At 43.4% G+C, this 17,377-nt stretch overlaps 1 protein-coding gene across 6 annotated transcripts in view; it reads right to left on the minus strand.

Annotated features, from left to right (window-relative positions):
• Positions 1-1,395: 1,395 nt before the first annotated feature.
• Positions 1,396-17,377, minus strand: part of cux2b (cut-like homeobox 2b) — a 206,677-nt gene continuing 190,695 nt past the window's right edge. For 2 of the 6 annotated variants that reach the window (XM_038273418.1, XM_038273419.1), the window contains exons 11-21: positions 17,184-17,375; positions 17,039-17,097; positions 16,910-16,958; positions 16,571-16,670; positions 12,479-13,108; positions 7,440-7,541; positions 6,441-7,267; positions 2,864-3,029; positions 2,463-2,768; positions 2,198-2,386; positions 1,399-2,115 (exon numbers count right to left, since the gene is read on the minus strand). In XM_038273418.1, the coding sequence (XP_038129346.1) occupies positions 1,790-2,115; positions 2,198-2,386; positions 2,463-2,768; positions 2,864-3,029; positions 6,441-7,267; positions 7,440-7,541; positions 12,479-13,108; positions 16,571-16,670; positions 16,910-16,958; positions 17,039-17,097; positions 17,184-17,375 (2,946 nt within the window). In that variant the 3' untranslated portion in view covers positions 1,399-1,789. Of the gene's footprint in view, positions 2,116-2,197; positions 2,387-2,462; positions 2,769-2,863; positions 3,030-6,440; positions 7,268-7,439; positions 7,542-12,478; positions 13,109-16,570; positions 16,671-16,909; positions 16,959-17,038; positions 17,098-17,183; positions 17,376-17,377 lie in introns of all 6 variants that reach the window. The other 4 variants (XM_038273422.1, XM_038273421.1, XM_038273417.1 and 1 more) reach the window with 3 other exon arrangements.

The following is a 17,377-nucleotide window of genomic DNA, read 5'->3' on the forward strand; positions in this document are numbered from 1 at the left end:
TTTCCACATATGATTTCAAAATGTTAATACTTATTCAATACCAACGTCCTCAACATTTTACTTCCAATTCTTAAGCTACTAATTTTTTCTTCAACCAGATAAGATTAAAGTTTTTCTTTGTAATTTCTTTTCTACTTCAGCTAATTTCATACTTTTCAGCCTATGTTGTGAACTTTGGCTTCATTCTGCTCTGTTTCTGGACAAGAATTAAGCTTTTCTGTTTGCTGCTAATTCATAACACGCCTGACATGTTTCTGGAAAGTAGGTAAACCCCCCTTCAAAATTTCTTTATACATTTTTCTAGAAACTTGGGAGACATTATATTAAGACCCTTCTAGTGCCCACATTCAAGACATTTTTTGATATCATGTATGGTTTGGCTGTGCAGCTTTTAAGATGAGTTTGTTTCTGCCATTTTACTGCCAAATGATTCTACCCTACAAAATCTTCAGATGATTCAATTGTTTTCTGCAGTTTGAATTTTCTGATGACTTCCTATCTCATTTTCATATGTTCTTGAGGTAATTTCAGCTTTTTTCATTCAGCAAAAGCATTCCCACTTTGATGTTTCTCCGAAACAGCTTTTTCTAGTTCTTAGTTTACTTAGTTCTTTGATTCTTTTTTCAGTTACTGTCTTAGTCTTGGTTCTGTTATATTTTCTTTTTAGTGTTCAGTCTTGCTTTAGTCCTTGTTTTCTAGTGTTAGTGGTTTTATTTTTATTTTGTTGTGTTCTTTGTTTTTTCCAGTTACTGTCCAAGTCTGGGTTCTGTTATGTTTTCTTTTGAGTGTTTAGTTTTCTTTGCTCCATGTTTTATAGTCCTAGTAATTTAATTATCATTGTGTTGTTATTTCCAGTCTTCCAGGTTTCTATTTGTTGCTCTCTGCTGCCCTCTTGTGTTCTCCTTCTTCCCCAGCTCTTTCCCTCTCTTGTTCTGTGCACACCTGCTCCCAGTTTCCCCATTAGCCCTCTCTTTGTCTCAGTCTCCTTTAAAAGCCCTCTCTCTTCAGTTCCCCTTTGCTGGGTCTTCGTCATAAACCGTCTTACTTCGTCAAACTTCCTCCAACTCCGTCTGCCTGAGTCTTCCTTGTTGTGATAGTGATTTCCCTGATGTCTCCATGGTTTCTGGTTTGTTTTGACTGGTTTTCTTTTTTGATTATTTTTGGATTTTTGGACTCCTGGTTTCATGTTAGTTTGGACTTTGTTTTCATTATTGGATTTTTGGATAACCTGCCTCTGTTTTCAGTTTCCCTTTCATTAAATCTAAAGAAATTCACCTCTGCCTTCCTGCCTCTGCTTTTGGGTCAACAATCCATAATCAAATCCTGACAATCTGGTCTGTTCCTGTTTGGCTGTGACTCCATCCTGGAGAGAAATATCAGCTGTGCTGCTTCCATCAACATCTTTGTTTAAGCTGGGCATACACTTTGCGATATTTTCAATCGTTGCACGCAGCTACAGCTCAAACTGTACGAAGAAACTGCAGGGTTTAAAAGCTAACAGCTCACAATGCATGTTCTCACACTGCGCGGTTTGATGCTCTGATGCAACCCTACGATGGCAGACTGAATTTCAAACATGTTTGATTTTCTCCCGACCTTACGATTCCTGATCGGGAGGTGGTCGTGAGAGGCTGATCGACCCTAATATTATAAGCGTTCTGATGGTATTTTAGCGAATGGATTTTTGTTAAAAACATAATTAATGTGCACAAATAAGGAATAGTTGTATTAACCATACATGTAAACCGAGTTTTAGTTCTGCCTAATGGTGAATCCCCCCTGTGAGGGGTTAAGATACGTAGCAGGAGAGCAGCGGCCGCAGGAGCCTTTGGACGGACCTGTAGTTGTGGAACCAGTTGATGACTGTGTTGGTTTTCAGGTTGAGCTGTGACGCCAGCATCTCGATGGTGTTCTGGGAGGGGTAGGGCTCCTGCAGGTATGCCCTCCTCAGGGCCTCCTTCTCCTCAGCTCCCAGCACCACGCGGGGTTTCTTCACCTGGCTGAACGGGCACAGGTCCAGCGAGGCCAGGGCAGGGCTCACACACTCGGAGCGAGTGCTGGGGGAGTCGCTGTCGGAGCCGGTGCTCAGCAGCCCGTAGCGCCTCTTCAGATAAGCTGGGGGAGCAAATAGAAACCAGGTCAGGGCCCCAGAAACAGCAGTTAAAGGTGGATCCGTGCGTAGATCTTCAGTTCCCACCTTTTTTCTCCATCTTCTTCATGATTCTCAACTTATCCACGTTGTGAGGATCATTGAGCCAGAGCTGCATGCGAACAAAAGGTTCCCGGCCTTTGAGGCTGAGTTTGTGCCAAGGCTTAGGCCTGGAGAGCAGGTCAGACACCGAACCTTGAGTTAGACCCAGGACGGTCTCCCCAAAGAGACGCTGGCCTGTCAAAAACAAGCAGTATTAGATATTCTTGGTTTGACCCACAGGATGATGCTGCCACTGTCAACTCACACCCACCAAGGTTGTTGTCGGTTAGCACCTCCTTGACCTTCTTGGTGATGATGTACGTGTCCAGCTCTGGAGACATCGCCACAAGCTCCTGGATCCCTAACTGGGTTGTAGGCTGATGCAGCCCCATCAGACTGGGGATAGACTTCCCACCTTCTGGGTGGCTGGGCAGCCCCAAAGCCAGGCCGTCAGGCTGCTGGTTCTCTTTGCTGCTCTCAAGCGAGAGACTGACAGGCTCAGCTAGCGGACTCGGGTGGCTCTCGGCCGGACTGGGAGGCGGGGAGGGAGAGGACTGCACTGTTGCTGGACTTTTACCTGGAATAAAGAACATTTCACATCATTTCATCGCTGTGTGGTTCTGCTGGTTCGGGATGGGGGTTAATAGAGGGGAAAACGAGGTGCATCCTCACCCTGAGCATGGCCCTGGTTCGGGGTCTGGCTGAGGCTTTGGCCGAGCTGATCCAGTAACCACAGCTGCATGCGGATGAAGGGCTCCCTGCCTTTCTGGGTCAGCTTGCTCCAGGGTTTGGGGCGTGAGAGCATGTCGCTGACGCTGCCTTGAGAAAGGCCCAGCACCTGGCCAGCATAAACAGAAGTCATGGTTTAGTCCTATCCCAAAGGAAAACCATTTCCGCTTTATCTTAACCTCAGGTTTCCTTTGTGGTCCGAGCTTCCAATTAAATCATTTATATTAATGCTGGTGAAGTTTCTCAGTCATCCAGGTCATAGTCATTCCAACAAAGTTAAAAAAGGTAAAAACCAATCTACTGGACTTTGTTTTCCAAGTTTGAAGACCTTTCGCTTCCCATCCAGGAAGAGTTTTGAAAAGGAAAATTTTGGGAAGTGTATCATCTTCAAACTTTTGGTAAACAAAGTCCAGTGGTTTGTTTTTTAAAACTTTGTTTGGTATTTATATTAATGCATCAACGTTTTAACCTGGCGAGTGTTGTCTTGTGCGCTACCCGGATCGATCCCCCCAAGCCTCCACTCTGGGTTCCTGAGCAAGACCTTTAACCCCACATTCCTCCTTGGGCGCTGCACAGTAGCAGCCCACTGCTCCCCAAGGTGGATGTTTTTTTTTAAATAAAATCCCTTGAAGTGATGCAGTTTGGGTATAGAGTGATGGAGAACACTCCTGATGCTGGAAGTTCTTAATTTTCATTGATTCAATTATAAGACATAAAGTTAATTATAAGACATCTTAGTCATCAGCTGGCCAACTGATTGCTAAAGCTGTTTTTTTAACTGCAGGATAAAATTGAGGCTCTTTCTGATGAAAATAGGCAACATTTAACAAGCTACCACTAGAGGGAGACATTACACCACTAATATTTGCTCCTTTTCAAACCATAAATTGTAAAGAATGGTTTTGAATAACCCAAAAAAACTAACTACTAACATTATAACGACTACATTTTAAACATTGCATTGTTTAGAAGATTATTCTACAGAGAAACAAATATTTTTACCCATTGATAAAGAACACCACTACACCCAAAATATTCACTCCTCCACCTAAATGACTGAACTCTGTCTCCAGGCACCTCCATGGCCCCGGGTTCAGGAGCTGGAGCCTCTTAGTACCGGCGTCAGGATATTTAAACGCTTCAGCAGTCCAAGATATTCCGGATGATTCCATGATCCTAACTTTATTGGAACAGTTTGGAAGCTGACCCTTCGTCCACCTCCAACATGACTGAGCTGCAGAGCAGAGAGAAAGGTCCAGAAGGGCCTGGAGGAGACGGCTTGGTGTGGATGAGCTCCTGACTACAGCACGATTAGTTTCTTAATCAATTTCACTCTCAATTATCCCCTCCTCCCCCAATTAATTTATTAATGATCAGACATCTTAAGATGTTATGCATAATTAAAGCAAAGTGATGCTAAAGTTACAGACAAAAGGTTTTTCAACTTATACATTTTTTTTTACAATTTAGGTATAATAATCGCCCTGAGATGGTTGTTCTTACAGCCCATAGGATGTGATAAAGTATCTCCAGTTATTGATAAATCGATATATTAGACAACATTATTTTCAAGAATGATTAAACAGAATTAATATGATTAATTGTTCCGCTCTGGAAAAACGATCTAGAAATAAGTAAAAATTTCCTAAATTAAGTGTATTTAGCCATAATTTGAGTTGGTAAATAAGGTAGTTTGCCAATGGAATGAGTAATTTTACTCTTAAAATAAGACCATTAGATAACATGCTCTTGAAATAAGACAATGTAATTGTGTTTTCTTATTTAAAGTGTAAATTGTCTTGTTCCATTGGCAAGTGTTTGTTTTACCTCCTCAATCCAAGAACAAATGCACTTATTTTAAGAAAAAATTACTTATGTAGATTTTGAGTCTTTCCAGTGATGCACTGCTGCCTTGCAGCAAGAAGGTTCGGGGTTTGATTCCCCGCCCGGGGTCTTTCTGCATGGAGTTTGCATGTTCTCCCTGAGCATGCGTGGGTTCTCTCCAGGTACTCCAGCTTCCTCCCACAGTCCAAAAACATGACTGTTAGGTTAATTGGCTTCTCTAAATTCTCTTTAGGTGTGAATGTGTGTATAGTTGTTTGTCTCTGTGTTGCTCTGTGATGGACTGGAGACCTGTCCAGGGTGGACCCCGCCTCTCATCCGTAGACAGCTAAAGATAGGCTCCAGCACCCCTTGCGACCCCACTTGGGATAAGCATGACGGAAATTAATGGATGGATGTTTCAGCTGATATTCCGTAGCTCTAGATCAGATCTAGACCTCAGCAATCTGCTTCTAGAGGAATGATAGAAATTCCAATGAACAGACGCCTCAACTTGGTATTTTCGCTCCCAGAAAAGCTGCAGTTGTTTGAGCTGTAAAGCGAGGACCCACGTCATGTTGAACCCCATTAAATAATTATGGGATGTCAGTGAGGGCCAGAGGTGAGTGATGAAGGTGAGGCCAGTACTTTTGGTAATGTAAGATTTTTTTATTCTTTTATTCCGATGATATTTATATATAGAGAGAAGCAAAAATCAGGCCATGAAAAATAAATATTATGTCCGAATGGTCAGTTAAATAAGTTCCCTATAAGGACCACTATATAGTCCCCGATCTATATAGTGATGGAGGGATTTAGGGGTTAGAGCGGACAATCGGACACAGTAAGCTTGTATGAGCCATGAGAACAGCAACTCGGTGCGGTATCGGCTGTTGATCAAGTCCCAGTGCTGTATCTGGTGTTTGTCACAACGCGCTATTATCCAAGTCATCTTGAAAACATTCTTCTTCCAAATGTTGGCTACATATTACGTGTTTTTTCTCTGGCCAGAAGTTCGATGGCAAATCCTCCCTCTTCAAGTTGGCGATCCAACGACCAACCCGTCCGTGGAGGATCAGGAATCAGAAAGGTGGAATAACTCTTTTTTTTCCACTTTTCCCCGATGTATTCCAGCATCCAGCTGCCATGCACGTGGGCATTGTCAGTTTCACTATAGCTCTGGTGAATTTCAATGGTGAAGTCCTCTGGAAATCTTCAACAATTGTTGTTGATTGCAGATGTGTCTAGTAGTTCCCATTGATTTAGCTTGGAAAGCGGGGAGAATGGCGCTAGGCTTACCGCACCGTGATGTCACTGCTGGAAGATGGCAGGAGGGAGGTGTAAGAAAATGATTGTTTTAATTTTTTTACTGATTAACGCCAAAATTCATTAAATCACCAAGAATGTATTAATTTTAGGTATAATGATCCATTGATTATTCCTTGCCGACCAGACTTTTCCTTTAAAAGTTAGCTCTAGCTAGTCATTAGCCTTTACCGCCTAGCTAAATGAGAAAAACCTGAAAAGTTCGTAAAGGCTGGAAGATTAAGACTATTTTTATAGAACGCTGGGACCAACTCCACCCCAATAAAGAACATTTCAGGTTTGTAGTTTGATAAATGAACCAGAGTCTGATTGAGCTAGACGCGTTGGATCACATTTTCACCTTTTATTGCAGAGATTAGTGAAACCTCTTCACCTTTTCTCCAAAGATCCTCTGACAGATGCCGTTCTTCGCCAGCTTCTCCTTCACCTGCCTGGTCAGCTCGATGGTGTCCACCTCCCGGTACATGTACATCTCGTACTGCTCTGGGGTCAGGGGCGGCACGGTGGGCTTCAGGGCTCGCGGGATGTACGCCGGGTAGTAGGACAGGCGCCCCGGACCGGGCCCTGGCGACTCGCCGCTCACCGAGGTGTCCGACTCAACCTTCACCTCCACTGGCCGGCCCAAGCCCAGCTCGTCGTCCGCGTTGGACACCTCCTCGCTGTTGGCCAGGCCGTCGCCGTTCTCCAGGCGAGGCCAGGACCGTGGCAGGGTGGGGGGCCCAGAGGACGAAGAGGACAAGGAAGGCGAGACGGAACTGAAGGGCCGGGAGCCCAGTATCATGGCCCCCCGTTCCTGGGACCAGTGCTGGTCGAAGTAAGTCCCCGCCTCGCCGATCTCCGACTTGACTTTACGAATGATGTTCTGGACAAAAGCGGCGGGGGAGAGGACGCTGAGCGGAGTCTGGGGGCTGCTGATGGAGCTGGCCATGCACACCGCCACGCACCCCCCCTCCTCCTGTTTGATGGAGATGGGCAAAGGCAGGACCCTGGAGCGCTCAGGGGGCCCCAGGCGCTCAACCTGAACCCCTGAGCTGGAGGTGGAGGACCGTCCGCACGCCTCCATCTCCATCAGGGCCTGCTGCTGAGCCTCCATCTCCCTCCTGGCCTGCTCCAGGATGTTCTTTATAGTTTCATCAGAGCTGCTGCCTGCTCCGTTACTGATTCTGCCAGATGAGTTGTTCAGAGATGACTTGCCTTCACCTAAACAAGAAAAAGCCACACAGACACGCATGCAGCCTTGATTCACCTCTTCAGCTCGGATCAATTAGAATAGAGATAAAAAGAAAAAAACTAAAAAACAGTGATTCAAAAATATAAACTAATCAATGTAGCTTTAAACTGCGACTTCTAGCCGGCAGCTTTTCCTCCTTACCCCCCCTCTGAGACTGGATCTCCTTCTTGGCCTGCTCCAAGATGTTCCTAATGGCGTCGTCTGACCCAGTTTCAGGAGTTCGGATGCGCGGAGTGATGCTCCCTGCCACAGAGGGTAACAGAAAGAGGGAGAGGAGGGGTGAGTGGGATGGCTGATCAGAGAGCAGTTCCAAGACTTTGCTTTGACTGCCAGATCAATGGCTGCCTTTGAGCGCACGCCGTCTGAGGCTGCAGTGTACGGGAAGCTCAACTTTCAAACGCTGTAAATCTAGGGAGAAAACAAAGTTTAGAAGTAAGACTATAAACATGGTGGAGGAAGTTGTGATGAAGTCAAGGATGTGGATTAGGAAAGGTTTCCACAGGTCCGGACTAACGTCTGCAGAACTACAGGATCTGGTAGAAAAGGTTTTTTAAATGACTCCATGACGTCCTGCAAAGGTTTCTACATCCTTTCTGCTGGCTTCCGAACTTTCTGTTAGGTTCAAAAATGTATGTTCGTAAAAGAGGGACTGAGTCCACACAGAAGGGGATTTTCAACAGCTTCTGCAGAAGGAGAAAGAGCTACACCCAACTCACTAACCCTCTCTCAGACCCCCCTCCTGAATCATAAGACAGCGTGAAGCATCTCATTTCTTCAATGTTTTATATGTACATACATTAATTTTATAATCATCATTGAATAAACCTAACACTTTACAAAAACACGTTCAAAATATTTAAACAGTGGAGCAACTGTACTTTACTCTGAACAACACACGGTGGTGGCTATGTCATGCTGTGGGGAGACTGTGCTTCAGCAGGTAGATGGAAGTTGGTTGAAGATGATGGGAAGAAGGATGGACCTAAACAAATAAACAGAGAATCCTGGAAGTAAACCTGTTACGCTGTGTTCACACCAGAAGCGCTGTAAGAACGCTTAAACATCGGAATTTAGACGTTGAGTCAGATGCCGGTCTGTCGCTTTGCTGCTTCGATGCTCTGGCTGTTTATCTGCTCTGTTCTGTAGCTTCAAGCTAGCAGCTTTAATTCACTTCATATAGCTTTATTTTATCAGTTGTAAAAATAGTTTTGACTCATTTTTAAACTAGAAAGTTCACCTCCAAACATCCTCTGTTCATCAGTTCATTAGGATTATGATCCCACTAAAATATGCAGTTCTTGGTGGGAGTGCCAGACCTCCAGCAGGGAGGTAGCACTGCAAATCCCCGCTGAAAGCTCTCGGCTGCGGCCAGCCTGTGGGGGATTTTCCCGCTGCCCCTTCGTAGCAGCTGGAGGTGAATAGAAAGAGTTTTTAATCAGTGTTACCAACTCCTCAGTAAGGAAAGTAGCTATTGGCTGTGCTAAAAGTCGCTAGAAGTCGCTAAATGACGACTAATTTGCATAATCTGCCACAGGAAGTGATGTGCATGTTATTGATGCTGTGGGACAAATAATGTCGTTACAGAAAGACAAAAAGTGGGTTAAATCACTATATAATAGTGTTTTTACTCACTTTACTAAACAATATATAGAGCTACTTTTTTCTGTCCATTAATGTTTATTTATTTATTTTTTTATTTATATATTTTAATTATTGTGATCAATTTGCGCCGTCAATCCCGGCGCATGCGCGCTTCATTTGCAGTCTGGACGCTGAGGATAAACATCCTGCGGCTCTGACTGCAGCGCTGAGAGGGACTCCTGCGGGAGAACGGGGTTGGGATGTGGGAGGCGCCCCACGGCAGAGTAGGAACGATACATGCTTTCACGTAAGAGTCTCCAAAAGCCGCCAGTGACACCGTAAAAAGTCGCCAGATTTTTCGCTAGTTGCTTTTTTGACAAATAGTCGCTGGAGGGGTCTGAAAAGTCGCTAAATATAGCGACAAAGTCGCTGAGTTGGCAACACTGTTTTTAATGTTTGTGGTAAAAAGCAGAGGCGGCTGGCCAATAGAGGGCGCTAGTGTGCTGCCCCACCCGCCCAATGACCTTAAGACATAAAAAAAAAAGAAAAGATTTCCAAATATACTAAGCTATTTTTTAGATGTACAATATAGATATTTAATCTTTAATGAAGAGTAAAGCTGTTTTGTTTGTTGTCCGATTGGTGATGTATTAAAGTCGTCCATGTGCAGTAGCTTCTCTTGGACCATCCTGGGGAGCAGCTCTGCTTCACCAACTTTATCTGCACACCACCTCCCTCCACGGCGCTGACATCACAGTCGTCCGTTAGAAAGGGCGGCTGATTGACAGGTATATAGAATAATTTAGCAACAAGGCTAAATAATTTTAGCTAGTTTGGTTGAGGATTGAGGACCCAAATGCAGAGGCAGGGAGGCAGAGCTGAGTTCTTTGCAAATTTAATGAGTGGTTCACAAACAACTGAGGCAGGAATTCAAAAATCCCAAAAATCCAACATGAAAAATATAAACAAACCAGAACCATGGAGAGATCAGGGGAAAACAATCAGGACGGGGTTAGACAAAGTAAGACGGAGTTAGATGAGGAACCAGCTCTGAGGAACTTATAAGGAGGGTATTTATGGCTAACTGAACAAAGAGAGGACTAACGAGCAGATTGGGAGCAGGTGTGAAGAGAGCAGTCTAAGGAGCTAGGGAAATGAAGACCAACAAATAAAAAACTAAGAACTGAAACATAACCAGAAAACACAACAAAATAAGAATCAAACCAATAAAACTAGAAAACATGGAGCAAAGTTAAATTAAATACTCAAAAGAAATAATACCAGAACCAAGACTGTGACTTGGCTTGGCTAACTGCATGCAGCGAGGCTAAGGCTGTATTCTGCTTTTCCTGCCTTTCTTTTTCAAATGTCAGGATCTGACCCAGCATTAATTAAGACAGCTATGACTAATTTAAAGCATCTTGGAGAATGTTGTTAAATGTTGTTGTTTGTTGTTAGCATTCATATAAATATACGGGTGTGATACCTTAGTACACGTTTGATTGGTATACGTCTATTTTGAAGTTATAGCGACCCCTTTGGAGAAAACTCCACCAGCCACCACTGGTAAAAACTGGAAGTACCAGAATATACAATATTTTTCATTGGCAGGTTTTAACATTTTGAGACAAATATATTGTGGAGATTTGTTAAGAGATCCGCCCTTTTTACTTTAAATAAAAAACCCGTGCAAAACCATGCACTCTGCAGAATAATGAGCCCATTTCTCCTTGTGCACGCTCTGTTTAAAACGCCTGTTGTCATGGCTCACACACGCTTACTGTGTCCACATACAGCGGGGACTATATAGTGGACCCAGTTAACTGACTGTTCAGACAGATGATCACTGCTTTTTGATCCGTTGGTCACGTAACTCCTCCTCCAGCGTGCGGTGCCTGCGCCATCTTTGTTATTAGTCTCCGCTGTCATGTAGCGACAGCCTATGGCGACAGCTGGCCGCTGTGACAGCAAATCCCATAATGCTTTGCAAGGACAGCTCTCCATGCAAAGCATTCTGGGATATATCTGCCCTCTTCTCATACACTTCATAGACACTTTCTCTCTTACGACCCTCGGCCATTTTCACAGAACTGCGGTGAGAAAGGTGAGCTTCAATGACTGTCTGAAACTGTAGCTCACCACAGATATACGCCTGATAGAGTGCATTATGTAAACATATCACCACAATAATTGACACTTAGGAGGACCACTTATTGAGATGATCCACCCGGAAAAAAAAGGTCATCCTCTATACCTTTAATTTGGGTATTTATAAACTGTTTCTCCATAGTTCATAAAAAAATGTATTAGTGCAGCAATAATGATCAGATTTGTCCCTTCTACATAACAATCCATTCTTCCAGCTTTTTTTTATACCTTTGGAATTTAATTCCTTGATATTTATTTATTTTTAATATGAAGGATGTCTGCAGAAGCAATGACAGCTCATAGGTAGAGTCTGTCTGCCTCCACAAAACTCCTGGATCAGCTTTTCTGATTGGCTGACGCTTCGGCGTCCAGCAGCAAAAGCTACATTTTCTGAACTCCAGTGTTAGACGATCAGCTGGACCTCCTGACGCCGTCCTCCATAGACTTTGCATGTAAAACAGACGCTTTGCAGCTGAAAATGTGCCCGGTGTGAACGCAGCATTAGAAGATGAATAAGAGCTGAAACGGGTCAGAGGGGGACGTTCCAGGCCTTTAGCGTGAACACTGATTCTAACAGGCGGACTGAGCCACCCTTTATTTAAAAGAGACCTAAATTGAAATGGAAGGGACTCCCCCCTAAAGACCTTCAGCAGTTAATACAGAGAAAAAGGATTCTATAAAATGTGATGTAAATAATCCAATTAAAAATAGACCTTTGTTGGGATCTGGAGGTTTGTCCACTTTCTCCACCAGAGGGCGTACGAGATCTCCTGGAGCCTGAGCTGACCGCACCACCTGTCTCCCATCTGCTCATCAGGAGATCTGTACTTAAGGAGGCGGAGGGCTTCACTCCAGTGCCAGAGTGTTTGCCAGTAACGGTTAGCAAGCCTGAGCCAACCTGCCTGTCTGTGAACTCTGACTTTGTGAACCAAACCTGATCCCGTTTTCTCCTCTCTGCTTCCCAGGTTGATCCTGCCTGAATACCTGAAACTCTGGAGAGTTTCTCTGCCGGTGATCTGTCTGCTCGTTCTCAGTAGAACCCTGGAGAGCTGTCTCTGTCAACTATCTGCCTGCCCGCTCTCAGAAGATTACTGGAAGGAAACTCAATCTGTGATCTGCCTGCACTCAGTAAGCTCTGCCTCCGCCTCTGCCCTCAGCCTACCGACAACCTCTGGACCCTCAAGGTTCCACCCCTCTGCTGCTCTGCTCCACTCCAGAACAGGTACAGACCTGAACACTCTCAACCTGCAAAACACCCGGACCTCCACTAATCTCTCTGATCTGATAAAACTTTGTACATTTATTGTAAATAAATCTCTGAACTTTTCTTCTGCCTCCGAGTGTTCTGCATGTGGGTTAGACACCTTAATCCGAACATGACAACCTTTAGGTCCTAATTTGCATGATTTTGTTGCACCTTGTGTTGATCCACACTTCTGTTTCCCACTCACCTCTCTGCCGGACCTGAATGGTCCGAAGGGCCAGAATGTTTTGCTCATCGGAGAGGAATTGCTTCATTTTGATGAAAGGTTCTTTTCCTTTCACGGTGAGTTTCCTCCAGGGTTTGGGTCTAGCCAGGATTTCGCTCACCGAGCCCTGGGAGAGGCCCAGCACGTAGTGGCCAAACACCCGCTGGCCGATGTTGTGCTTCAGCAGTTGCTCCTTCACCTGAAAGGCGATCTCCGCCGTGTCCAGCTGGTCCTCGTCTCCTGCGCTCGAGCTGCCGCTTTCCGACTGGTCGCTGGGCAGCCCGGCTTCAACGCCGCTGCCCCCCGCAGACCCTTGGGAGGCTGACATCAGTGCAACTTTTGCTGCATAGAGGGCGGTGGGGAAAGCCATGAGGCCCTCCTTTTTAAAATGTGGGGAGAGGAGCTGCTTGTGGAGGAGGTGGTCTGCTGACAATCTGTCCGTGGAGCACGGGGACACAGAGAAAGGACGGGGGAGGTCGAGGACGGAGGAGGAACCATCCAAGGTAGGGGGACCCGGGCTGGGGGAGGCCCGGCTCTCGGCCTGGGAGGAGGAAGAATGGGAGCCGGGGGGCCGGATGGTCTCCCTGCCTGCATCCTCAGACGGCTCATCATCTGATCAGAGACAATAACATTCCATTATCAAATAAATTAATTAAATAAATCTTAAAATGAATAAATTCAGCTTGAAAGATATCTTGTTATAAAAAAATCTGCAAATAAATAAATATTAAAATTAATAAATGAATCTATAAAAATATCTTGCAATAAACAAAAATCTTAAAATAAATAAGTTATTAAATAAACAACTTAATCTAGAAATAAATATTTAAGAATAATAAAATAAATAAATCTTGAAATAAATATATCCTAAACATAATAAATACATTATTACAAATATCTTCAAATAAATAATTGAATAAAATACCTTAAAATAAGGTATTCATAAAAATGATATTATGAAGTAAATCTTGGAAAAAAAAGGATCAACATCCTAAAATAATAAAATATAAAATCAACCAAATAAGTCTAATATCATAAATCTTAATAATAAAAATAATTGACTAGAGCATTTTTTTTTTCAATTAAATTAACTGATTTATTGATTTGTTGGAATATTTATTGTTTATCAGTTAATAATGATATTCATTGATCTATCATATTTTACATTAATTTAATCTTCATGTTTTACCATCAAAATGTGGAATAAACCCATTATGTAATGAGTACCAGTCTGACATCACGTTTTATGGGGCCCCAAGTTCCTGGGGGGCGCCATAAAACTGTTTCCATGTATGTTTAATACAACTATTCCTATTTGTGCACATTAATTATGTTTTTAATTAAAATCCTTTGGCTAAAATTCCATCAGAACGCTGATAATATTAAGTGTGTCTCAGCCCCCCCCCCTTCAGTGTCCACCATATTGGATCAGTCCATTTGCTGCACATGTTCAGAAAGGTCCAAACAGACAGCAGCAAACCATTTGAAAACAAACGATGCTTTAGTCGCTATACAGGTGCTGGTCATAAAATTAGAATATCATGAAAAAGTTGATTGATTTCAGTAATTCCATTTAAAAAGTGAAACTTGTATATTATATTCATACATTACATACAAACTCATATATTTCAGATGTTTATTTTGTTTAATTTTGATGATTACAAATGACAACAAATGAAAATCTCAAATTCATCATATCAGAAAATTAGAATATTGTGAAAAGGTTCAAAATTGATGGCCCCTGGTGCCACACTCTAATCAGCTAATTAACTCAAACCACCTGCAAAAGCCTTTAAATGGTCTTTCAGTCTAGTTCTATAGGCTACACAATCATGGGGAAGACTGCTGACTTGACAGTTGTCCAAAAGACGACCATCGACACCTTGCACAAGGAGGGCAAGACACAAAAGGTCATCGCTAAAGAGGCTGGCTGTTCACAGAGCTCAGTGTCCAAGCACATTAATAGAGAGGCGAAGGGAAGGAAAAGATGTGGTCGAAAAAAGTGTACAAGCAAGAGAGATAACCGCACCCTGGAGAGGATTGTGAAACAAAACCCATTCAAAAATGTGGGGGAGATTCACAAAGAGTGGACTGCAGCTGGAGTGAGTGCTTCAAGAACCACCACACACAGACGTATGAAAGACATGGGTTTCTGCTGTCGCATTCCTTGTGTCAAGCCACTCTTGAACCACAGACAGCGTCAGAAGCGTCTTGCCTGGGCTAAAGAGAAACAGGACTGGACTGCTGGTGAGTGGTCCAAAGTCATGTTCTCTGATGAAAGTAAATTTTGCATTTCCTTTGGAAATCAAGGTCCCAGAGTCTGGAGGAAAAGAAGAGAGGCACTTCATCCACGTTGCTTGAAGTCCAGTGTAAAGTTTCCACAGTCAGTGATGGTTTGGGGTGCCATGTCATCTGCTGGTGTTGGTCCATTGTGTTTTCTGAGGTCCAGGGTCAACGCAGCCACATACCAGGAAGTTTTAGAGCACTTCATGCTTCCTGCAGCTGACCAACTTTTTGGAGATGCAGATTTCATTTTCCAACAGGACTTGGCACCTGCACACAGTGCCAAAGCTACCAGTACCTGGTTGAAGGACCATGGTATCCCTGTTCTTAATTGGCCAGCAAACTCTCCTGACCTTAACCCCATAGAAAATCTATGGGGTATTGTGAAGAAGAAGATGCAATACACCAGACCCAACAATTCAGAAGAGCTAAAAGCCACTATTAGAGCAACCTGGGCTATCATAACACCTGAGCAGTGCCACAGACTGATCGACTCCATGCCACGCCGCATTGCTGCAGTAATACAGGCCAAAGGAGGCCCAACTAAATACTGAGTGCTGTACATGCTCATACTTTTCATGTTCATACTTTTCAGTTGGCCAACATTTCTATAAATCCTTTGTTTTTATTGGTCTTCAGTAATATTCTAATTTTCTGATATGATGAATTTGAGATTTTCATTTGTTGTCATTTGTAATCATCAAAATTAAACAAAATAAACATCTGAAATATATGAGTTTGTATGTAATGTATGAATATAATATACAAGTTTCACTTTTTAAATGGAATTACTGAAATCAATCTACTTTTTCATGATATTCTAATTTTATGACCAGCACCTGTATTTAGCCACTTTTCAGACCCCTCTAGCACTTTGATTACTAAAAAGCTCCTAGCGCCAAATCTAGAGACTTTTTTCTGCTACTGGAGACTTTGGAGACAACATCTAAAAGCAGCGAACTCTGCTAACTTAGCAAACTCTGCTAACTTAGCGAACTCTGCTAACTTAGCGCTTTAGTCGCTATATTTAGCCACTTTTCAGACCCCTCTAGCACTTTGATTTCTAAAAAGCTCCTAGCGCCAAATCTAGAGACTTTTTTCTGCTACTGGAGACTTTGGAGCCAACATCTAAAAGCAGCGAACTCTGCTCTCCAGAGCGAGTAGATTGGTAACCCCGCCTCCTGCTCTCCTCTATCTTGTCTGCTGTCATGATTCATGCAGCTATTATTTCATCCAAATGCAAAATGGAGAACAGATAAGCAGATCATGGCTTGTCTACAGTGAAAAGAAGGACTGGGTTATTTACTTTGGCCTTTTTGGAAACACAGGAAGGAGCAATCAGCTAAGTGAGCTGAGTATAAAACATAGAGAGGAAAAAAAATAAGAAAAGGGACAAGAAGAGAGGCACACAACCTAGAACAGATAATGGATGTCTATTCTATTAACATTTCTCTATCTCTAGAATGGGTCTGTTTTATGTGTTGTCTTCTCAATTCAGAGGGCCCCCTGCCTGTCTTTGCCTAGGGCCCCACATTTCCTAAATCCACCCCTGCCCAAAAAACAACGTTTAGAGTGTGAAGTGGCCTAATCAAAGCCTGCCGTGACTTTGAGCAGGATAGTTTGTAGCAAATGACATCAATATTTAAACAGAAGATCACCCTTTTTATTGAATCAGTTTACTTTTCAATATGTTTTTTTCTACATATTCTCTGAAAAATATAAGCAAAGCAAAAAGAAAAGAAAGCTTAAGACAGCAGGTTGTTTTTAGCAGCACTGTGAGGCGTATCTTACCATTACTGTGCAATATTCTGCTTTTATCTCCCATGAACTTCTGAGATGGAAGAAAGACCTCTTTATCTAACAGAAGAGCCTCTGCAGCCTTGGCAGAATCCTATAAAACACACACACACACACACACACACAGCAACGCTGTTAATTTCTGATGAATCCATACCAGTGGCTGTCAATATCCTTATAATGGGTGATGGATCAATGAAGGAATCAATAGCACTGCAGCGGCTCCTTCTTCTCCCAAACACCAACAGATGATTAGAAGGAACCCAGACATTTCATTTTATAAATGGACGACTTTTAATATATAAAGTGCTGTGTGAGCTGGAGCCGCCGTACCTGAGACGAGCTGCCGTTTGCTGAAGCCAGCTTCATAACCTTCAGGATACTGGAGAGAGAGAAGATGGATCTTAATTGCATCTATATGAGCTTTACGGCTTCTTAGATTCAAGCTGCAGCACTTTTTACCTGAGCTCAGTTTTAATCTCCTCATAGTCCATCTGGGACTGCAGCTTAGCCTCTAATCTCTGCTCCAACAAATCAAACACATTTTGTTTCTACATCATTATCCTCAATCTAAGCAAACTGTATGGTATGTTCTGTCATTTCTCACCTCCACGGCCTCCGTCTTGTACGCCAGCTGGCGCTCCAGCTCTAGGATCTGATTGGACGAAGCCTCCTGAGCTTCCTGTAGCGTGAACTGAAGCCGCTGAATGTTTTCAAGAAGGCGAAGGATTTCCCGGTCCTTCGCCAGCAAGGCAGCCTCCACCTGGGCTGACAGCACCTCGCTCTTCTCGTTCTTGTCCT

This window comes from Cyprinodon tularosa, unplaced genomic scaffold, assembly GCF_016077235.1.
Source record: "Cyprinodon tularosa strain WSP-4 unplaced genomic scaffold, ASM1607723v1 ctg870, whole genome shotgun sequence".
Lineage (NCBI taxonomy): Eukaryota > Metazoa > Chordata > Actinopteri > Cyprinodontiformes > Cyprinodontidae > Cyprinodon > Cyprinodon tularosa.